Below are 24,466 nucleotides of genomic sequence, written 5' to 3' on the forward strand. Positions count from 1 at the left end.
AAGAAGCAGCACATCAGAGGATCTTCAGAGTGTGGTTGCAGCTGGATTTACTGTAAGAAAGACGGATCAGCAGCAAAACCTTGCAGGACAAAAGCAGACTTTTGACTTCACAACTAGATGGGATACATCCCTTCTAATAATGTGGCTTTAGGTACCTCCTATACAGTCACTTTCTTAATGAACATCTGCAGTCACTAGTACTAAGCCAGTAAGAAAATGCATTCAATTCAAAAAGAAGGAGAACAAAAAGTGCAACCAAAGTTCAACAACCATCACTGTTGTAAAATTTCACGTTTAGGTTGGGTGTGGTGAAAATATGCTTCTTCCTTGGGATTGTTATATATCACACGTTCCCACTTGATGTGGTTTTCAAAAAGAGGTTACAGGTGAGAAGCTGATCCTGTCTGGAATCTGGCAATGCAGAAGGGTGAGTGAAAAATCAAAAGCAAATTAATGTTTTCTATGCGACATTGACTTAATCGCTTAGCATATTTCAGTTCAATTTTAAGACAGTCTTCATGAAATCAGCATAAAGGAAAAAAAAAAGCATTTTTAAAAACGACACAACTAGGAAGATAAATAAAAAAGATCTCACTGTATGAATTAACTTGCTTCCAAATTAGGGCTAGCAGCTTACATTATCTAAAAAGCTTCAGTGAGATACCAAGCAGCAAAGCTCATTCTCTCTTCAGAAGCCACTCCAGAATAATTAGACTATTTAGCCATAACATTATATCATGAATCTTTCCACTTTTACTCCTCCCAAATTCACCTTGAACCATTTCTCCTTTTCCTAAACTCTGCCCGTACATTTAACAAAGTTCCAAGCATGCATCCCCTCAGAACTGAATTAGGAAGGAACACACTCAACAGCTTCTCCTGATTTTCTTTCTGAATCCTCCAGCCTAACACCTCCTAAATACAAGGTTCCCAGAACAGCACTAAATGCTCTAAATGGAATAAAACATTGCAATGAAAATGTGCTTCAAACTACACAATCCCACAGCAACAGCAGTTGCTTATTCTCTGTTGAAGATGGAAATTTGTGTAAGGATGCTGATCCAAAACACTTCGGTAAAAACAAAGCAACTGATTTATTTAAAGAAAGGCAGAATGACACAGTTGTCATGTGGCTGTTTGACCAAAGGCAAATGCACAAATGATTCCCACTTTTGATTCTCTGTATGTTCTGTAACAGAACTTAAAAATATCCTTGTAACTGTAACATCAGTTCTACCTCTGTAGATATTTCCTGTTTTCTCCTAGAGTGAAGGAACCAAATCTGAATCTGAAATGCAAGCTTGAGTGCAGTTTCTTTACTATGAATCTTGCTTCTTATATCTCCCTTACAGTGTATGTTAGAAGTGAGTCTCAATCATCTCTCAGCATTCAACATGTTGATCCTTTAATACACTGATTTTCTTCTGTCGTCTTCTGACATACATCCTAACAGTATCTTAGGTATTGTTCATTGTTGCTGTCTCCCAACCATGAAATATTTGACCAGCAGTCCAAATTGCTCAGCAAATAACCTCACGTTTCAGCATCCTCTGTATTACATTGCTTTACATTTGGATTATTATGTTTTACCTCTTCTGAAGTTGTCAAATGGGTTTTGATGAGTGAAATACAGCCCTACCTACATACAATCCTATCAGGACCGAGCTGCTAAGGCAGCACATATGTTCTAACAGCTGACTACAGCACAGATGATCACGTACTATACACTGTGTGCTTCTCATAAGTACTTATGTATAGAGCAGTTCTTACCTTGGTCTGGATCAGTGCTTTGCTGTTATTAATACTGACTCCATCAAATCTGAAGTCTTCATTATCTTTAGCATTCGATTCCTCAGAAACATCATCCTGGCTCTCCAGAAAGTCCTAATAAAGCAAAATTTACATTTTCTTTACTAATGACTACCTGATCTTAGTTTACTCTCAAATAACAATAAATATTGAATTCTACTTTGAAAAGCTGTATTTATCTTTATCATACTCCTCCGGCACTGAAACAGTTCTTTGACAAAATGAGACCCAAATATACGAACCAAATTCTGACTTAAAATTTTAAAATCTGCAATTTCCAAATTAAGCTATTCCTGAATGAAATCAGCCCTAGCCTAAACTAGAAAATATCTGAGAAACCAGTATTGTGAAAAGCAACACAATGCAAGCACATCGATGGGCAAAGAAAGGACAGAAGGGGAAGTTACAATGTTGGAGCAGGGTCTCCCATTTCCTCCTGTAAATGACAACTGCAGTTCAGAACTGCACGCAGCACCATATCACAGCAATGAAATCATCAACTGGAATAGTTACTTCTGAGAAGCACAAACAACTGATTCATGCCAGCTAAATAACCAGGTTGGATACTGAACCATCCCCAGTGCCTTCATCTTCTCAAAACAAGAGATTAAACAGAGACATTTGAGATTTTCAATATTGATAGTTTGTTCTCCATTCAATTTAAAACATATTCCTCTCAAGTCTTGCAAAAACAGATGGAATCTTCTGAGGAAAAGGGAAGTGAAACACACTTCCAGTTCATATGCAATAAAAACATCCAGTGATTACTTTAACAGCCTCACTGATTTGAATCCAACATTCACTTATCAGAAAGATATTAGAGACCAACATTGTTTTCATGCTCTGAAGAAAGAAAGGAAAGCCATCTACCACACGCATCTGAAAACTATTTCTACCTAAAGCTGAACATACCATGTAATGCAGCTGGGTGCTGCATAATGGAGGCCTCAGTGTAATGACAATTGGAATTGGATCCCTACACAATTTCATTCTTACTGACACACAATGATGAGAAAACGTGAGACTATCATTTTAAAAGGCTCTTCTTAAAGAAACTTATGACTCATCCAGATCTAGTTCCTCACACGTCTGCATGTATAGCTTACATAAAATCCAACCTGTAACCAAAGGTTTGTGTTGGAAGACCTTTGTTCAATTACCGTTCGATTTGCATCTATTCCAAGAACACTCAGGAGGTTTTCTTGGCAATGAGATTTACTCCAGGGATGTCTTAATCTGGGGGTATTATCTAAGTCTCTAAGAGTTCTCCATATGTTTCCAGAATCAATGCTAGGAAAGAAACACAAGTTGAGGTTAGAAGGCGTACGAGGTTTCCGTAGACATATATAACACTCATTTATTTTCTGTACACGTGTACTAGCCTACCTTGCTTTAAAACAGTTTATCTTAAAATGATTTCTACAGTCATTCAAAGTATCAGTGCAGCATACTAATAAATTTGCATGATAACTAATGGAAACAACCAACAGAAGTGCATGTTGAGGCTTCTCGGAGAAGAAGTGCTTTAGAAATGTATGTCAGTTTGTTACATGCCCACAATTCATACTAATCAATCACTTTTGCAATGTGGGTACAGAGTTCAGCCCTATCAATTTTCTGCTTTGCATAATCCATCTCTCAGACCTTTCTCCTCCATGTCAGTCATACTTCACTGCTGCAGCTTGCTACTATTTAACTTGCTGGTACCTGTTCTGGACACATAAATACTACAAAACAGAGACCATTCCAGCCACCTTAAGACTAAGCTAAGTGATGCTAATTGCTATTAACATAACCCCAGGAAAGAAGTCAAATGCACCACAGATTCTGAAGAAAATCTAGTTTAACATGAAAAGCAGTCACCCCCCGGGAGAAGTGGGAAGGGGAAAAAAAAGTGTGGGCTTGTCAGCAGAAGGAGCAGCAATGCTCCTGCTTCTGGTGATGGAGAGTTGAGTCAGATGTGCTGCAAACAGGAAGAACAGGCTGCGTGCTGGCTGCTCTGGCATTCCAGAAGCTTAGTCATCAGGAGCTCCGACAACAGGAAAAACTCTGAGCAGAAATTTGTACTTTTGATATATTCTCTAACTTGCTTTCCCATGGCTAAAACATCATCCATTTCCTTTACCAACACAATACATAACTGGTAAGATGGACACGCTGAAGGAGCACAGTGATGACAGCAGTTCTTAAGTTTGTTGCCAGTACCACAGATGTTTAAATTATGAAATTAACAGTGAAATTGATTAATTACTGAGGAATTTATTTACTTATTTATTTTTCTGACTAAACTCATTACCAAAGTTGAGTATTGGTAAGTTCAGGAATCCCAACATCTTCATTATTCACATCAAGTACTTGATCCAGGCTTCTTACGCTCTCGCTGGACTGTGACACAAAGACTTCTGGAAAGCCCAACTTAAATATTCCCTCATAACAGTGGTTTGCCTAGAAGAGAAAAAGAGTTTCCTTCTGTGTTATATAGGCCAACCCCACAGTTCACAGCAGAGCAACATGTCCACAAACTGTATTATTAACTGCATTTAAAATCTGCATTAGTATTAATGATGGGGGAACTGAGCCCGTAGTTCAGTGTTTTGAGTATTTACATAGGATTAGAGGAGGAGAAGCAAGAATCCAAGAGTTTCCAAAGAACCTCACTGTAACTTCACAGCTACTACATTACAGACTGCTTTGCCTACGAGCAGCCAAAACTCCTCCTTCTGCTCAAGAAATTCAGTCCAGGCCAAAATCAATGTACGATCCCACATCAGCTCAAAGCTTATTTTGCTTAACAGTATTTCTAGCACACCTAATGCAACCAAGTGTAACATAACTTATAGTTACCAATAAATACTGTGCAAGCCCACATAAAAGCTGAAGTCACAATGTATCTCTATGTATTTGCACCAGATTTTTTCCAGTTTATGTTAAGAAGTTTGGTCTGATTTATAAACTTGTTCCAGCAGTGGTAAAGGGGTTTTCAGGACGGACACGGCCACAGGTGATCCAAACTCATGCAAACTGTACAAGTGGAAGTAGCAGGGTTATCCAAGGAGCAGGAAATACACAAACAAGGGAAAACGTGCATAATTTGCATCCTATCCTAAAGGGATGTTGTTGTGCCATCTCACCCAGAAGCTCTATTCCTTCAAATAAAGAGATATTCAAGTTTTCTGAATCAAAGCAGTTAATTGCATTTAATGCCCTGCAGTGTGACTGCAGTCCAGGAGCACTGATGCTGTGTGAAAACTGGAGAAAGAACCCAGTCAGCTTGTTTTCACTGCCTAGCAATCGACAATCTAATCTGAAAAACATAAATGTGGATACTTCACATTTTGACAGGTTGGTTTAACTGCAATTCAAACGATGGAAATAAATGGAGACATTTCCAGTTTCATTATACTGAACTCAGACAAATGCAGCAAACAGTGGAAGTACTGAGAGCATGCACAACCAGCAGAGCTGGCAGAGGGCTCTGTGCTTCTGAACATGCTTCCAGAAGTACAGCGTGCCCTACACTGCCATCCCTGAGGTTCAGCCCTTGCTGCACTGCCTTTCCTGATGAGTGACTGCAGAGACACTCAGAGACTCCTGGGTGTGACCCTCCAAATTTTGCCCAAAATTTCACAATACTTTAAAATGATTTGTAAATTCCTTTAGTGAACTTAAAACTACATGGAGGAGAAAAATCCTTGAAAAGCATACATCTGTGAAAGAACACTTGCAAAAAACTGAACAGAGGAAAGCGCAGGTCTGCCCTGTTTGTCACAGCCAGCCCAGAGAGGTGGTGGAGTCACCGTCCCTGGAGATGTTCAAGAAACATTTAGATGTTGCACTGAGGGACACGGTTTAGTGGGGAATATTGGTGGTAGGTGGACGATTGGACTACGTTATCTTGGAGGTCTTTCCAACCTTGGTGGTTCTATGACTGTAGGCAACGTATATTGCTACTGCAAGGAAATCTGTGACTGTTTTCATTTTAAAGTCCAGAACTCTGCTCCTGACTATGATAATTTAATTAATTGATGCATTAGACACTGGAGGTCAGAACTCTGACCTCAGATGATTTCTTTGTCCCTTCCAACCTTCCTGTGTCAACTGTACAGAAGGACTGTGCCCTAGCCCAAGGAGTTTATGATCTCAAACACACAATACAAGAAGCACGGGAATGAATAACAAACTACATGTATGTTCTACACCCAAAGTACAATCCAGCAGCTCTGCAGCTGCTTCTCTACCCAAAGTAAAAAGAAGACACCGTAAGTATGTTAACCCTGCCTAAAGTTTCAGCTCTTGCTGGATATTTCCTTTTGACTTCAATAAACACACACACACAAAATTAAAGCAAAGGCTTCAATTAGATTAATACGTACAACTTCTAATAAAGAAACCATACAATCTGTTATATTTCTGCTCTATTTGCTACGCACTCTGCTTTTTCAGCATAAGACTGCATATCTGAAATTCCAGCCCTACAATTTCACTTCTGTTTATGCATACCAGTAACTCATCACCACGTATGTTGTGATCTCCATCCTACCAATGTCAGACAGCTCACCCCATGCGCAGCACTGCTCTCTCCTGAGTAAAGACTGCAAAAGGCAAAGCTCCCAGCCACAGACAGGGAAGCCTGGCTCCAGAAAACTCTGTCCCCTACACGTTAAAGCTGATCTGACAGATTACAAGCTGTGCGCTATTAAGTGCTATTAACTCTGTGAAAGCCTGAGTTGACCGCTCTCTTTTTTTTCCCCCAAGTGTTTTAATTCAGCATAAAAGTAGTAATAATGGAGTCTTCTCATTTTGTTGGCATTTCATTTCATTTTTGTTTCCCTTAGCCTGGTAAACATTGAAACTCATCAGTTTCAGCAAGGTAGAACCCTTAAGCTGAACAAACAACTCGGTAAGCATTCAGATTTTAGTTCTGACATCGTATAAGAGAATGTATCATCCCATGAGAGAAGATGAATGGTATTAAGTTATTTGTAATTCATTTTTTTCTATCACATTAACTTGTACCCACGATCAGTCCAAAGTGCCTGAAAGACTGCTGGATTATTCAGGCAGTGTATCACACAACAGAAGCTAAATTTTTTGTCAGTTTCTACCTCTGTTTTATGTTGGTTTACTTCAATAAACTTGTAGGTAACTCAAGCCTTTTGCCCATTCTATTTTTATTACCTGCCTTCCCAGCTCTTTGCTTCCTATGCTCATTTTGCCTGGCTTTTAACTTGCATGTGCTTCAGTGTTCATCTGAACGGCTAACATGTTCCTGGTGTCTAGAAGAAAAGCAGTGCATTACATTCTTTAAAGTTCTCCAGATGGATAATGTAAGTATTTGTCAACCACTGGAAAGAGGTTGTTTTTGCTGCACTCGTTAACTAAAAAGCAGCCTGACAGTTTCTCTCCCTGTACAGAAGACATTCAGATACAAATCCTAAGACGTAGGAAGCAGTAACACAAACCCTTCTGGTCTTTGTTTTACTGTTACCACTTACCTCACTCACAGAGCTGGAAGCCTCCTGTATCACACTGTGTCGAGATGGCTCAGAACAGAAGTGAGCAGCAGCAGCAGCACTGCAGTGCCCTCCGCTCCAGTCTGTACCACCTTCAGAAGTGTTTTTCGACGTCAGCCAAACATCAGGACTGTGATGGAACCTCTCCCATCTACCCAAGGGTTCCCTGAAGCCTTCAAACTCCCCCCAGGAACCGCTGGGTGCCGAGGTGCAGCCGCTCTCAGCAGACCCCTCACAGCTCCTCCTGTTGCTGTTCAGTGCCGGGAGGCTCTGCTGCGTTACCTCGAGGCGATTAATTCCTCCACTGTTTGTCCCCGCGTTGGAGTTACAGCCATTCTCACACAGAGACATACCGCCCACTTTGAGATCTGTCACAGACACCCGGCACGATGTGCCTGTGCTATTGCAACTCCCCAGCAGCAACAGGTCCTGCACCTTGCCTGGAAAACCACCCACGCTCCGGCATCGTTCGGTGTAATCCGTGCTGAAAAAAACAACGAAGCAAAAGCAGCAGTTAAGTTCAATTGCATTAGAAATCTGAACGTATCTGAAACACGACCAAATTCTTCATTTTACCCCCTGAATGTCCCCTAAATCACAGCAGGACGCCCTTCAGCCTCTCCTGCACTATCGGCACGTGCGTGTGGGTTGGTCTCACTCCTGTGTAGGCTGTAGGCCTGCAAAGAAAGAATGGCAAATAAATGCTTCTGTGATAAGGGCCGCATAGGAATGACCACTGAGAGCTGATAAGGCAGCAGAAAGAATGCTCAGGTTAAAACAAGCACATTCCAGCACTACACAACTGAAAATCGCAGCAGTGCAGTGTAGATTTCCAACAGCTTTGCCCACATCATAAAAAAAAGCATTACGTTAGTAGCAACGCTTCAGGAAATATTCGACAGAAGTTGTTGGAGTGGGTACAGGAATTGAGAACACCTCCTGGGCACTGCCCAGCCCTGCAACTGCCACCCAGCTGGGACTGGCTGCAAACAGAGTGCTTTTTGTCTGCGTGAGCTTTCCAGGTCCCAAAGATTACCCAAGAGAACAATGTGACCTGCGGCACCACGGGCACCAGCAGCTCAGTTCTGCAAAAAGCAGCAGTGCTCCGACTATTTAAGCAATTAAGGCTGATTTAAGAAGATTGATTTAACATCTGCGAGTTACGCACACAATGCTGCGTTTATTGCTTTGGGTAAATCTCACCTCCTCCAGCACCCTTCCCACTTCTAAGCTGCAGCGAAGAGATGCAGTCACTATTAGATGTTAAATAGCCCTCAGATGGAAAAATAATTGAGGTTTTTCCCAAATTTACCCCAACACAAGGCACAAGTGGTCACAACCAAGGCCAGCCCCAGTGCAAACCAATGTAACCCCTGGGATCCAGAGGCACTGTGAGGAGCTGGGCTGGTTGCCAGTGGCCTGCCCAACTTCTTCCTTCCCCTCTCACATGTCCTCTATCTCCTCTCTGATCTCTTCTCCTTCCTCAGCTCCCTGCAGCTGTCTGAAGTGCAGTTACCCTGAGAAACATTTCACCCAGAGGGTACTCAGACCCTGGCACAGGCTGCCCAGAGAGCCGTGGGTGCTCTGGAGGTGCCCATGGTTGGGTTGGATGGGGCCACGGGCAGCCTGAGCTGGTGGAGCTCATAGCAGGACTTGGAACTGGGTGATCTCTAAGGTCCCATCCAGCCCAACACAGCTCTCTCCCATTGATCTGGGTTAACAAGTCCTTCTTCACTCACAGCATTCTTGGTCCTCTGCCATTCCCATTCCCACCCCCTTCATCACCCTGGGTCAGGACCACCAGCTGTCCTGCAGCCAGGAGTCAGCTCCCACCTCCTAGAAAGAACCATGAGGTTGATTTTAAAGTCATGACACCAGGAAAAGCATTCACACTTCCCTAGTTTCTTTCTGCAAGCTGGGAGGCTAAGAACACGTAGGTTGATGGTGGTGATTCGTGTTTGTTTTCAAGCTAAAATGCCCACATAATCACAAAATTCCAAGACTCGGACTTAGTGAAAAACAAAAACAAAACTCCACCCTCACACAGGAATATAACTCCATGATAAAATGATAGGAATAAGCCAACTGCAGACTGTCAGGATCTTTCCCTTCCTCCCCCATTTTGCCCCACCAAGCACTTAGTTGTCCCATCTCACCTCTCTGTGCCGTGGTTAGGACTCCATCAGCCCGCTGTGTTGGATAAAGCTGGAAGCTGTGTGTCAGGTAGCTGTGGCCAGGCCATCCCACAGCCTGAAGGGACCATCCCTTCTTACCCATATCTTGAAAAGCACTGAGAAGGGATGGAGATTTCCCCAGAGAAAGCCCCTCAGGGTGTTGTTACTCCCTGTCCTATGGGCTGGGTTTAAAATCTGGGCAGTCCCAAGCAACAGTGAACAGTTGTAAAAGCAAGGAAGAAGGTTTTTCTGGAGCGAGGCCCAAAATAGAAAGCATTTGCTAGGGATTACATTGCATGTGTTTTTCAGCCCAGGCACAGGTACGTACGCTCCCCTCCCACATATCTGCCTCTCATTTCAGGCCATAGCATTTTATCTGAGGCTGTGAGGCTGAATCTGGGAGCAAAATGCAAAGCCAAAAGAATTTTATTGACAGGTCCCTGAAAGATTTTTTTTTTCTTTTTCTTTCTACTTTGGAGCCATTTCTTACCCTCCATGGCCATCCCGTGGCAGCCTGAGGAAATCCGACTAGCTCAGTGAGACTGTGAGTCAGACTCAAAGCATCTGACACTTGTTAGGATAGCATCACCATCCTAAGCCGCAGTAAGTTTGTGGTTACAGTTCTCTTAAGTTTTGAGAGGACTTCAATTTTTTTTCTTCTGTTCATCTGCTGAGTTTGTTTGGCACAGCTTTGTACTTCCACCTTTGTCTTCTCACAGGAAAAGCCAACAGGCAGACAGCATAAAGACGGCGATGCTCCCCTTGCACCACACTTTGCAGGTGGAGGGGAAGGGACTCATGAGTTTTGCAAACCTGCCTCTGCCCTGGCAAGCTCAAGCTGCCTTTAGTTATGTGAGCAGTGCAGTGGAAGAGCTGCCCCAAGTCCCAGAAACCTGGAGGAACAGAAGCAAATGCAGGGCTCTCTTCCCTGAGTAACATTAGTAACCTCATTAAGGACATGCCTGGTGGTGGTGGTTCTTTATTTTCTTCCCATCCAGCACACCTTAAACCCCATCTGGGAAACCTATTGCTCACTAAGAGACCCCACAGTGGAAGGGGTGGTGTCCCAGAGCCTACTGCACCATCTGCTGGACATACCTATCCCAGCCTCTGCTCTCCAGCAAAGGCTGCCACAAGCCTACAAAATCACCCCGATATAAAACCTGCTCAGGTGCATTTTGGGCAGATTTTAAAATCTGCATGGGCATGGCCGCTCTGCAAAGTGGATTCCACTTCATCCATCTGAATTAGAATCTCCTGACTCAGCCCAACTGAGCTGAATTGGAGTTAAAATTCATGCTACATGTTTGGTGGATAAGGTTCATGATTCTGTCTGACGTACAAGAGTCCTTAGGATTTACCCCATAACTTCTTCAGAACAAAACAAAATAGTCTTTATATAAACTATCAGTATGCTAAATGCTTCAAACATGGTCTATAAGACACTTAAAAGTGTACATCAAGTAAAACTATTCAGAATTTCAGCAGCACAGATGACTGAATCAACTGAACACTCACTCCTACTGCCACCATTCCTACTGGAAATATGAGTTCAGTATATAATGCAGAATTACTATTATTTTTTTCTTCATTTTGCCCTTTAGAAAAAAAAATTGCAATGAAGTGTCTCGATGGGATAGCTGAAAAATATTTACTTTCACAGAAAATCATCACCACACTACTGTCATATGAATTTACATTCGTTCACGGAATAACCTGAATTATTGAATTGTGTGGCTTCTGTATAAGGGTGACAGAAATGACTGCTTTGTTCATTCTTTTTCCTTCTTGGAATGAACAAACAATAGCTTTGTATGCAGATATATATATATATATAATTAAAGCATTAAATAATATTAACTTGTCCAATATTAAATTTAAAGAAAAAACAACCTTTACAGAAAATAGATGAGTTCCATTTAACTAACGTGGCTTAAAACTACACCTAGAATGGAAGAAAAAAGGTGCTCAGAAATCAGGTTTGATTGACTCAAAACCAACTTCCGGGCAAATAAGGTCTCTTTTTAATTGATGGGAAATAATCCTTTCTCACAGTACACACCCAGATTTTCAGGTGTGCAGGACGACAGCAGTTCTCTCATTTCAATAGTTGGAGGGAATGCTCTTCTGCTGTTATCCATTCTAAGCACAGGTCTAATCAATCAGCTGAGGCTTCATTTGGAAATACAGCTCATAATTTCACTAAATTCTCTTGAAGAGAGAGTAAATGCTTTGGCTTTTTTCTGACTGAGTAACGAGAATAGCAACACTTTGGAGCAAACTTTGCTTCTCCTCAGTGCTAGATGGGCCTGGGTTTCCTTTAGCCCCGCGTGAAATATTGCTTTGTGGGACAAAAGCAGCTGGCATTAATGAGGCACCTGCAGCAGTTGCAGTGTCTGGGCTAAAAAAACAACGGGAGTGTTTTCAACAGCAGGTGGCAGCTCTCCCTTATTATCTGCTGCGTGCATGCAGCAGTACGCTGACGCTGCTTCAGAGTAAGGGAAGTAATTCATCCCCTCAATACATTAGGTTAAAGAGGTGTTGGACCACCTGCTTAACGTGCTGACCACACAGAAGCCATTCACATCACTCCTACACTGATGGGCTGTCAGTGCAGAATGGTCTGCCTACGAAAAAGGGAACGTTCTTTGTCAGGAAATGTATGATACACTCCAGGTATGGAAGATGAGGGACTGTAATGCACCTCCCAAAAACACTAAACACGCAAGAGGTGTGCATACACTATGTTTAGTGGCTGCCTTTAGCAATTTTGTCCAGCCCAGCAGTGTCATTTTGAAACAAACATTGCACGTGTTTCTGTGGCTAATCTGTTTTTCAGAGTGATTTTGAAAAGCTCAAACTAAATGTCCTCTGGGGAATGGCAGTGAAATGCTATTTCACTCTGGCAATTCATGGATACACAGTCTTCCAAACCTAGGTGTGGGCTGCACTACTTGATCAACCTCCAGGATGTTACCTACCCAACACATGTGCCAAAAGAAGACTCAAACCAGCCAGATCTCCTGGGGTGGTTACTGTGCCATATATAAATGGCCATGTGCTGTAGGTACCTTCCTATTTGCCAGTCTTCAACTCTTTGCTGCTGGCTCCATCATCCAGTGACACTTCCAGATGGAAATCCTTTCCTGTCTTAAGCTGCTTTCCCTTCTGCTTTCAATCCCACTTGCTGAACCCCTCATTTTTTCCTACTATCCATCTACCAACTCTTCTCTCTCTTTCATTTAGCCTCCTTAAAGCTCAGAGAGGTTGCAATTTGGGGCACTAAGGAAGTGGTAGTACTTGTTAATCCATGCGACAAGAGAGGTTTCTTGTGTAGCAGAAATTTAGTGATAGAAAGAAGAGATTGCCAGCCTCATGGTAGCTGCTGGTATGAGATCACCTGCAGGCAATAGTTCATAAATTTCAGGAGAATATAAGTGATCTTCTTGAAGTTCCACTGCATAGAAACCCTCATAAACTGTCTGCCCAGTGCTATGAATGGCCCACCCACTGCGGATGGCTTTGCCTCACAGACCATGCAAGAGACACTGTCATTATTTAGGTCAGAAAAGACCCTTAAGATCAAATTCAACCACCACCTAACACAAACTCACCACTGAGCTATGTCCTTAAGAGTCACATCCACACATCTCTTATATGCCTCTAGGGATGTCAAATCCAACACTTCCCCAGATAGCTTTTTCCACCACCCCTCCTGTGAAGGAATTCTTCCTGATATCCATTCTAAACCTTCCCTAGAGCAACTTGAGGCCATTTCCTCTCATCTTATAAGTTCATAAGTTCATAAGGTTGGAAAGGACCTATAAGATCATCTAGTCCAACCATCCTCCTATCACTATCTCTACCCAACTACTAAATTAAGTCCTTTAGCACCTCATCTAAACGCTTCTTGAACAGCGCTAGGGATGATCTTATCACCTGTGATCTGAGAAAACAGACCGACTCACTGCAACCTTCTTCCAGGCAGTGGTAGTACCCATGCTTAACATTCACTGCTCCTTGCTCTGTTATAATTTCATATTAAACTACTATTTTGTGTCTTTTTTTCTCCTGATGATCCAAAATCCTTGAGCAGCTCCATAAATCCAACAGGCTTTGCTTCCCACATAGTTTTGTCAGATATCTAGATGTTCATTTTATTGAAAGCATGCCTTGTAATTTCTACCAGTCCCCTGCATGCACTGTAAATTGAGTTGTGATCCCTGCAGTTTGCAGCTCACTAATCCTCTGTTTTAATGCCTGATTAAGTCCCAAATCCTTTACTGTTAGTGAGATGTCCATGCAGGGCGGGCAGGAGGATTTCATCCTCTTGGCTGAGAGTTAAGCTGCTAAAGGTACACCTGACTGGTGCCCTACCCATGTATTAATTAGCTGCCAGCAAATTTCATTAGTGCCATTCAGTGAGGATGCTGAAAGGTCAGGTGCTCCATTAGCAGTGCTGTGCTTCAGCATTAAGTCATAGCACTTGACACTTCACAAACCTCTAGAAAAAGAGTAAAAAAAGAAAAGAAAACAAGGCCGAAAAGGCTCAGCTTGCATCTATTAGCAGCAGTCCTGGGCTTCTTGTGCTATTGAGAATGAGGTTAGCAGTGCTTTACAGAGTACCATCATAAGGTTGCAATCAGCAATGAGAATAATGCCACAGATATTTTACATTACAGAAAACAGTTGTAGTAAAAGTCTAGTATTAAATTCAGGCAACATGAAAGCCTACCATTTCTTGGGAATTAATAATACAGCAAAACATAAGCTTTGAATGCATAGACACGCCGATAACTCACTTTTGAAAAAGCTCTTGTTTGAGAAGACCAGCCACACTTTGTATTTATTTTCCATTTTTGGATAGTTTATGAAAGGGCACTAATTTATGACTACCTTGCAAACAGATATGATTTATTTTGATATCCACAAGTCAGGGAAAGGCATGAGTTATATGAAAACACCAAGGAAAGTCATTTTGCTAACAAAACTTATATTTAAAAACAAATTTACTCAGCTATTGCCTTTTTATAAAATACTTAACCATGTACTAAACCTCTAAATATTCACCAGCTGCTGTCAACTCACCAGATATTCATGTTTTATATCCTGTTTATGAGCAGGAACTCACCAAATAAGAAGATTTGAAAGCTTCTGAAGCCTCAGAATTTTGAATTTATAGCTAACAGCAGGATGTAATTCTCCCTACAGGTGAGATGGGCCAACAGCTACCACCTGAAGGAAGCCTGAGTTCTCTCCTTTGAAACAACTATACCAAGGTTTCTCTATTTAACTCAACTTATGGCAGGCAAAAATACACAGAATAAACAAATGCTTGTAGTAACAGAGCGGGGTAAATTTGGTATTTCAGATCTTTGCCTTTTTTAATTTTAATGCATTGTTTTTGCATTTCTACGTGACATCTTTCAACATAGAAATATAAAGCTAAATTTAGACCATTCACTCTCATTGTAGCCCTATAAGATAGAACAAACACTTGCAAGATTGTGATCAGGCTCGTGGCAGCCTAATAGCTTTTGGTGTTGACCCACATCTTTCTCATAAATACAAGTTACCACAGCTGGTTAGCCCAGCCCAATTGCCAGAGTAGTGCCCATGCCAGGTATGTTTTGTGCTGAAAGAGCTCTTCCCTAAAGCTTTAGCTGCTGGCACAGAGGAATAAACCTATCTGCCTGTTTATTTAACAATTATTCCTTAATTTGTCTAGTTTTTCTACCATTTTACCAAAATTTTCTAATAACTAAATTAAAGAGATAGATTTGTGAAGTCCATACTAAAAGATCTCTTTTCTTAAGTATGAGTTTACCCTAACTTCATGTAAGAAATGATTGCACGATGTGATAAAATTTCTGCTATGCTTTGGTTGTTCCAATTGATCCGTGTTTTTCAGTTAATAACAGCAGTTTTTCTGCAGAATAAAACTGAGTTGGGTCATTTTACAGACCTGCAGCCTGAGCTTTTGAATGAATTCATCCAAAATTTTATATTTCTGAAGTGGTTTCATAGCACTAAAAGAACAGATGTATATGCAGCAACTTAAATAATCAGATTAAATGATTCACAGTGTATATATAAAGTTGCAAAATACTCATCTTGAGGCAAACATATGTTAGATGAACGCTTAATGCTTATTCTCCCATTATTTGAGTAATTTTGAGAGGCATTTTTCATATATACTGAGCGTTAAGTAAGAAATATGACAATATTTTGCCTTAGGGAGATTGTGTTCTTATCTTTTGATGTGCAAGAGGCACGGGGTGAAATGTCCAAGCTGTTCTAGATGTCATAACTACATAATACCACTTTGAAGTATGTTAATACTCTTTTGAGCTGTCCACAGAAATCCTCCCATTACAAGTAGTCTTCAAATAACAGAAACTGCTCAAAGAACCACTAATCTTCAGGGCCATATGACGCTGCCGTAGTCACGCTGCAAAAGTGGAAAAGACAAGAAGTTAAAACTCACAGATGTGGTTAAACTGTAGAAATTCGTGCATCTTGAATTCCACGGGTTTACTTTAATCTGCTCTGCGATCTGTTTTGTTAAGCAGTTGTAAATCCTAGTGTATGCATGACAAGGGATATTTAGCAAGGACAATACAAGGAAGACTCTTTTCCCTAGGCTCTTTCTACAGTCATGGGCTTTTTTTTTAGGAGAAAACATAGGCTGTGAATTCACTGAAGTGATCTAATGAAGAGATGCTGAAAGAGCAACATCCCTTCTTCCAGCCCTTTTGGTTCCTGCGCCAGCTCTGGTACTCACAGGGCTTCCCATCAGCCCCATCAGCTCTAGCACTGCAGAACTGCCACACATTAAAGAGCAAGGTGGTGGGCAATGCTTTGAGCCCCTGAGCATATTCAGAGAGAACTGTGCCTTACATGAAATCAACATCGTAAGTTCAGTATTGAACATACACAAGTCTACCCATACATACACAGAATTATATTACATATGTAAAGATCCATGTTTAAATACTTACATACTTACATCAAACAATAAAAACGATGTTGAGGAACAGTTTGCTTAAAAAAAATGTTGCTATGGCTGCAGTGACTTTTGTGTATATTTTATTTAAAAATGGGCTTATGCAAAATGAAGTGACAGGCTGATGTGTATCTTCCTGTGGCCAAATTGACAGTAGCAGTTGATTCAGCTCTGCTCGCTATTTTTGACAAAGGGTAGCATCTCTCTGTGTCCTAGTTTAGCAAGTCCAGAGCTCATAATCATCTTCAGGCAGCTGTGATTCAAGCAAACTCAGACTGTTTCCGTGCCAGAGAAAGGAAGTGGATGTGTGTCATTTCCTTATGTAGACAAATAAGACAACTTTTTTTTTTTTTTTTGTAGTTGTTGAAATTATTTTTATGTGACAGCAAATGGTTTGGGACCAACAGTGCAGTGCAAACTGCATAGCAAGAACAAAAGTACCAACAATAAAAGGATAGAAAGACCCATGTTCCTTTAATAGGTCTTCCTTTGAACTCAAGACTTCAAAGTACAGATTGATATAGCCATGAATGCAACTATAGAAATGGATACCATCCCTTCTTCCCATAATCTTGGAAACATTAATGAATAGTCTGCCATTATTCACTTGTCCAAAGAAACCAAGTCTAAGACCTGATCCAACAGTGACCTGAATGGTGCAGATCCCTGCAGCCTGTTAGCAGAAGTCTGTACAAGAGCTCATTTGTAGGTCAATGTCCAAGTTTTGCCCATAGAAGAGGAAAGTGAAGTTTAAGGATCATGCTCTGTGCAAGATGCCAGAAATTTTAATACCTTTGGAGGGGGATGAGTAAATAAGTGGTCGTTTCCACACTACCCATCTTTGTGGGTCAGAAGTAATCTGTCCAGATCCTCAGGAGCTGATGGATGCAAACATCAAGTGCAGCGAACAGATCCAGATCCGATGAGATTCTCTCTGCTATTTCAGATCCACTCTGCCAAAGAAGCCTGCCAAAAGTACATCTGAAATTGTTTCAGTATCTGTGTCTTTATAGTAGGGTGATTAATTACCCTCCATGTTGTTTACAAGACAGTTTCAGTGATTTTCAGACTTGGCTGTTCCCAGCTGACATCTGTGCTCCAGAGATGTACTTGACCAAGGCCCTGATGGCCCAAGAGCTCCTCATGGGTGACACTTCTCTGGAGGTGCAGACTCTCCACTGAGCAATCAAATCAGATCAGATCAGATCAGAGCCAACTAATAATTCACTGTTCTTCCCGTTCAGAAGTTGAATAATCTCTTCACTTTCAACCATGACATTATTTGGTGGACTAACATCCTTTTTCCCATAAGATGTACCTCAGCAGGACTTCACGTACTGATTCAAACCACCCACTTTTTGGCAATGGAGGTAGAACCACAAGTATGAAAATATTACCTAGCAAACCCCAGCTGAAAAGTTAAAGATAGAGAGATCAAATAGATGGCACTTAGTTGGCAAAGGTTTGCCTGGTTTTGTCAGAAGATACGTCTCTACCCACAAAGAAGATACTGTCTGTCATCATAACACTTCATAAGCACATACACCAATGATGATTGCGAGGGTGATAGTCTGTGCTGTTAGCTAGTATCCCTGTTATTCACCATCAGGTGTAAATACTGAAATGAAATTAAAAAATTAGACCATCTGTCAATGTTTTCCCAGGAGGAAGGGTAGCAGAAACACTGCAAACTCAGCACTTCCATAAGTAGAAGTATGGGTTTCTGTAGTTTGAGCTAAAAGCTCAATCTCTGTGAGAAAATAGGATGAAGCCTGGATCTGAACACTGTGGTCATTGCTATCACAAAGCTGATATGGTTTTGTCCCTATCTTCAGAGTTTGTAAAGCCAAGGATCTCCTATGGTCAACCTGGTCAGCCAGCAGGTGCTGGTGAGAGGTGAGCTGTATTGATGTGCCATGCCATGACCAGAAAACAGCTCATGGCCCATTTTTTAATCTTAGCATGGATGCAACCAAAAATGTAGCATTTGTGCTGAGTACTGTGACTAGTCCCTGTCCTCTGTGTATTGAATCCTAGCTGGGAGATGGAGCAGACACTGGCAGCTGTTACACACTCAACATACTGGGCTAAATACATGAGCCAAACTGTGGATCCTGTGAACGAAACTGGCACCAAAAACCCACTGCCAATGTGGTTTTAAGGCATTTAAATAGGTCACTATGGCTCTGAAAATCCTGTCTTAGCAAACAAGGTCCAGAGTATCTAAACATTAAAAATTCTCTACTTCCTGATCTTAACACTTCTCTGACTTTCACCTAGCAAGCTCTGGGCCTGCATATCTACAGACACAGCACTTGCTATGCACATATCACAAGCCAGATACAGGAGCACACTGAGGAGATTTCTCCAGAAAGAGCTCCTACCAAGTACAGAAGCTGTCACTTCCTGAGGAAAGCAAACCCAGTGTTGTACCCCTAGAAGCGAAGATTCCATATGCAGAGCACTCACTGGGATTGTAGGAAACCAAGTTCATCACTCATGTATGCCTACAGGGACACTCATTCCCACTTCCTAGCTCACCACCCTAACCACTGAGTCTCAAAGAGGAGGATTTTCAAGCTTTCACTTGAGAAGAACTTGACAATAAATTTTGTCAGAAAGAGGGCAAAAACAAATGGTAGATTAAGGTAATCATTTGAGGATCATTCATCCTCTAATATAAACACTCTCCATAAAACTCATATAGATGTTTTCCACGTGAAGTGCACAGATAGTTCTAGGAACAGAGGGTAAAAGCCTGAATAGTTGTCCCAGCCACTAGAGAGAGACTGACACAGGATGTCCCGCATCACAAATGCTCCAAATACCCTCATGGAAAACTTTCATGGAATCATAGAATCATAATAGTTCAGAAAGATCACTAAGACCATCTAGTTTAACCATCAACCACTAGTTCATGTCCCTCACTGCTACATCTGTCCTCTTTTTGAACACCTCCTGGGACAGTAACTCCTCCATCTATTTCAATGCATCCTCAAAAGGTAATGGAAAATGTATTTGCATACATCTTCTTCAGCATCCCTTATTTTGAAAGAAAAGAGTGGATTTTACACATACAAAAGGATGTACTGATCCCCTTGGTGGGATGCAGGGTATGAATCTCAACTGGAAGGTAACCCAGGCTTCACATTTCTAGGAAGGAACCTCATCACTGCAAGTGGATTTGATTCGTACAATTTTTTCTGCTCTTTCCCGAGCAACCTGGTGATCTTGGATTATATGTTGAGGGACTAACCCTTCCTTGCATGAGGAGCCCAAGGAGCTAGCACCAACAGTGATGGATTTGTGTGCGACTGTGAGGCAGTGCTGCAGGAATGTTGAAAATTTGGTCTACAGTTCCACAAAACCACAGGTTTTCAGCCTGATCCAAGGTGTGTTGCATAGTCTTAACTGGGTATGTTATTTACTTGTAAAGAGCTACATGAGCACTAGGAGGAGTTGCTAGTCATTGGTTTGAGCAAACAAACTACTGTTGACTCATCTCTTTGCCCAACCAGTTTTTCTGTTGGATGTTGAAATGGTACATTTCCAGTTGAGGTTCTTGAACAGTACTGTTATTTCCCTGAAGTCAGGGTAGGAAAGACAGATTACTGAACCTGTTGTTATGAATATATATGTGTCTGTATTTATAGACGTTGATAAGGTCCCCCATTGACCTTCATTTCCAGGCTGAACAGTCCCAGCTCTCACAGGAGAGACACGCTGGGCCCTTCAGCTTCTTGGTTGCTCCCTGTTGGACTCTCTGTAGTATGCCCAGCTCTCTCTTGTACTGGGGCCCAGAACTGGACACAGAACTCCAGATGCAGCCTCACTACTCCCGAGTAGTGCAGAAGGATCACCTCTCTTGATCTGCTGATGATACTCTGCCTAATGCAGCCAAGAATACCATTAGCCTTCTTAGTGGCAAAGGCACATTGTTGACTCACATTAAACTTGATGTCCATCCGGAATCCTAGGTCCTTTCCTGCAGAGCTTCATCCAGCTGGGTGGCCCCCAACATGTACTGCTGCTCTAGAACGTGCACATATGTGCCCAGACTGACAAACAGAGATCATCTTCTGGCTTATTTGCAATTGTACATTGCAATACTGTAGCAGTTGAAGAGTGATATTACTGTATTCCACACAGACAGCATTTTACAAAAGTCAATACTCATGTTAATAAATAATGGCTAAAACTTCTACAGATTGGTTTTCTGAAGATATCAAAGTACTTGGCAGGCATGGGGCTAATTCATGCTTTTTTTTTTTTTTTTGTATGTAATCACATTGCCTTCAGTGGAAGTGTTTGTGCAAAAAAGGAATATTTGGCTAATTCATACCAATGACAACGCGAGTGAATCTTGTGTAGCTTCTTTTCAGAAAGGACCTGACATTCCCTGATTGGCTGGCTGCAATATGGACAGTTTATGTTTATCCTCTTTAAATTCTGCTAGGCAAAGGCTCCTCCTCAGGTCTATGTTTCACTGCTTTTGATATCCTGCTGGATTTGAGCACTGGTTTTATTCAGTAGAAATGAAGAGTAATACAGAATCCTTACATTTATATCTGGCAGTGTGCTGGAGTAATTTAAAGGAAGAATTATACTATCCTAGAAAGAAACTTCTGTTTGATGACAAAGTTAATGAAACTCCTCCAGGCACCCTCTACTAGTGCGTGGCACTGTGTCCTTTTCTCTTATCAACCTATGCAATACCCACTCGCAGATTTATCCTTTTTGTTAATGTAGCATCAAAGTCTTAGGGTCTGCAAATGAAGTAAGCAGGTCATATTTTATAAATGAGAAATTTGTGAAGGTGAAGGAAAGACCACTTTTCCTGGATTCCAAAACGGTTATTCGGTCAATCCTCAAATCTGGGCCAACCAAAATTGTTTTTCAGTCTTTTTTCAGAGCAAGTGACCAGGGACAGACTTGAACATGAGTCAGCAATGTGCCCTTGCCACTAAGAAGGCTAATGGTATTCTTGGCTGCATTAGATAAAATATCACCATCAGGTCAAGAGAGGTGATCCTTCTGCTCAACTCAGCACTGGTGAGGCTACACCTGAAGTGCTGTGTCCAGTTCTGGGCCCCCAGTACAAGAAAGAGCTGAGCATACTGGAAAGAGTCCAGCAGTGCATCACCATGATGACTGGAGCACCTCTTCTGTGAGGAGAGGCTAAGTCTGTTCAGCCTGGAGAAGAGGGGGCTCAGATGATCTCATCAATGTCCATAAATACCTGAAAAGAGTGCAAGGAGGAGAGAGCGAGACTTCTTTCAGTGATGCCCAGTGCCAGGATGAGAGGCAATGGGCAGAAACTGGAACACAGGAGGTTTCATCTGAGCAACAGGAAGAACTTCTGCGCTGTGCAGGTGATGGAGCACTGGCATAGGCTGCCCAGAGTTTCATCCTTGATGTTCTTCAAAAGCCTCCAACTGGACATAGGCCTGGGCATCCTACTCTGGTTGTCCTTGCATGAGGAGGAGCTGGAGTAAAGGCACTCAGAGTTTCTTTCCAACCTTGATCAATCTGTAATGCTGTGATTCAAATTTATCAGCATAGAAGACAGAAGAAAACGGAGCAGTACATGGGAAATCATAGAAACATTGATAAATTCTGGTTGGGAGGTACTGCCATCTAATCCAGCTCTCAGAGTACTCAGCCAGCTGAGTGAGTTGCTCATGGCCTCATCTAGGTTTTTACTAGATTTTTACTGTTTCTCAAGATGTTTCCCATCCTTCGGGCAACCTGCTTGTCTGGAGCTTGCATATCCTCACAGTAATGTTTGGTTTTTTTCCCCTGATGTCTGACCAGAGTTTCTCACTCACCTGCTTGTGTTCATCACTTTTTGTTCTGTTGCTGTGAACCTCCAAGAAGAGTCTGGCAGTGTCTTCCAATATTCTCCTATATGGTGCTTGAAGACACTGGTAAAATCTGCTCAGCCTTCTCTTTTTAGGGCTGTACAAGCCTTGTTTCCTCAGTCCTTCTCTGTACATTATGTGCTCCAGACCCCTACCTATCCTCTCTGCTAAACCCTCTCTCCTCTCAGAGTTTTTGAATCAGGAATAGATCAGTACAACTGTGAGGGACTGTGATCCGTGGTAGAATTCCTGCCCTACTACAATGGGGAACAACTGCGCAGAGGTTGATGGGGTAGCATCAGGGCTATCCAGGCTCCAAATCTTCCTTAAAGCTGCAATTTTCAAAATGCAGCAGTCTCTGGATCAGAAGTGCTCATGAACGTCGCTGCCAAGGTAGTTCTACATCTCTACTCACTGCAGTTATTGCTACAGGAACACTGCTGGCATAACATTTTCTCCTGGAGTCTTTCTAGAGCACCTGCTTCATTCACCATGTGTGCAGACATAAGCCAGGACAGATGCTTTGGGAAAGAGCAGAAACCCCAAGGCTCACAGGGCTGACGCCCTTTTATCAGAAAAGAGGCCACCCAAGCTCTTGAATAAGGAGGGAGGCTGTAAAAAAATCTTTGGAAGAGAAGAAACTTCCTTAAAGAGTTTAAGAAAAGCCTTTCCAGAGACAATATTAAAAATACATGGGTGGGGTGAGGGAGAAAGAATTCTTATTTATGTATAAAGTTACACAGGGAGACAATGTCCAAAATCACTGAAAAAAAGAGTCTGTGTGTCTCTGTTTTCCAGAGTTATGATAACATGTGTTTAGTATTACGGCTAATCCCTTTGAGGAGCCAAAGTTAACATCTTCCAAAGTATAAAGTTTTTTGTTGTTTTTTTTTTAAGCTCAGTTAAATTCTAATGCTTCAAACCTACTTAAACAACAACAAAAAATCTCTGGAAACGCTTTATTTAGCCTTCTCTAATCGAAACAATTATGCAATTGGATAAGTAATGAGGCCAGTTCAGGTTGGTGAAATTTTGCATGGCTGAGCAGAACAAATTATACTTTCTGTGAACCTGGAGAAAATATCCATATTAAAAAAAAAGAAGCACCATAGTACCTTTTTTTTTTTTTTTCATTACAAAGGGTCAGCCACATAGATCCATAATGGGATCTCCTTGCTGTAGCTTAAGGAGAGAAGCATTAAGATTCCATAGGACGAAATACCATGCTCATCCCACAGTGCAGAGCCATCGTGGGACAGCTGGTTACAATGAAAGGTGGCAAGAGAAGGCATCTCTGAAGGCACTGCACAGTTCTCACATGCCAACATCTGACATTCCAGTCACTAAAGCTGTTTTCTGTGTTTTTTATGTGCCCATTGTGTTGAAATGGGCAGGCTCTGGAGTTTACAAGTTGTAAGAGGGATATAGGAGCAGCTCACGACTCCCCATCCTCTCATTTCAACCATCACAAATGTGTTTCCTGAATGGCCTAAATAACTTGTCTTAAACTCAAACCTCCTTTTAGTTGCGGAATAACTACTTTCATTTTTAGCAAGACCTCTTCAGACAAAACCGTAGGGAGCTGGAAGCTGACTATGTTTTGTTTGTGGCATTCAGTGCACTTGTTGATAGGAGCAGTATTAAAAAGGAAGAGTGTAGAAATGCACTCATTAGCAGAATTTCTTACATAGGAGAGGGCATAAAGCTAGAAGGGATGATACTTTCCCTTAAATCAATTGTCCAGCATCCTCTCCCATTTGATGGCCCTTCTACTCAAAGCTGGCCAATGGTGGCAGTGTCCTTTCCATGGTGACAAGCTGCCAGAGGTTGTATGTGGAGCACACATTGGTGCCCAGGCAGGACAAGCCCAGTCTCCCTGCTTGATTCTACAAGACCCAGGTCTTCTGCCATGGTCCTCAGTTTATGACTAACAGGGAGTGGGGTTTCTTTTCAGATAAGAATTGCTGAAGAAAACATTGTGCTTCTATTTTCTTTAATGATTTTCTTGTCTTAAAGGACTTAAAGGGGATGGTTGGGACTTGGTGCAGCACTTCATAATGTCTTAAGAGACATCAAATTCATGACCACTTTCAGGAGTCAGTT

The 24,466-nt window shown here is 41.7% G+C and overlaps 1 protein-coding gene across 4 annotated transcripts; it reads right to left on the reverse strand.

The window, feature by feature from the left end:
* CLBA1 (clathrin binding box of aftiphilin containing 1) lies at positions 1–9,683 on the reverse strand. Of its 4 annotated transcripts, none has more exons than XM_065749218.1 (8): positions 9,479–9,683; positions 8,685–8,839; positions 7,899–7,999; positions 7,305–7,806; positions 4,106–4,254; positions 2,970–3,099; positions 1,771–1,884; positions 1–50 (listed from the first exon to the last, which is right to left on the reverse strand). In XM_065749218.1, the coding sequence occupies exons 4-8, from the start codon at positions 7,671–7,673 to the stop codon at positions 48–50; spliced, it is 765 nt and encodes a 254-aa protein (XP_065605290.1). In that variant the 5' UTR covers positions 7,674–7,806; positions 7,899–7,999; positions 8,685–8,839; positions 9,479–9,683; the 3' UTR covers positions 1–47. The 4 variants fall into 4 exon arrangements, with proteins under 4 accessions (XP_065605290.1, XP_065605266.1, XP_065605282.1 ...); XM_065749194.1 differs by having other exon boundaries at positions 7–411; positions 9,479–9,672; XM_065749210.1 differs by lacking the exon at positions 8,685–8,839 and having other exon boundaries at positions 7–411; positions 9,479–9,672.
* Positions 9,684–24,466: the final 14,783 nt, after the last annotated feature.

Source organism: Cyrtonyx montezumae, unplaced genomic scaffold (genome assembly GCF_038088225.1).
Source record: "Cyrtonyx montezumae isolate F1298 unplaced genomic scaffold, pur_monq_1.0 scaffold_10, whole genome shotgun sequence".
In the NCBI taxonomy this organism is placed as follows: domain Eukaryota; kingdom Metazoa; phylum Chordata; class Aves; order Galliformes; family Odontophoridae; genus Cyrtonyx; species Cyrtonyx montezumae.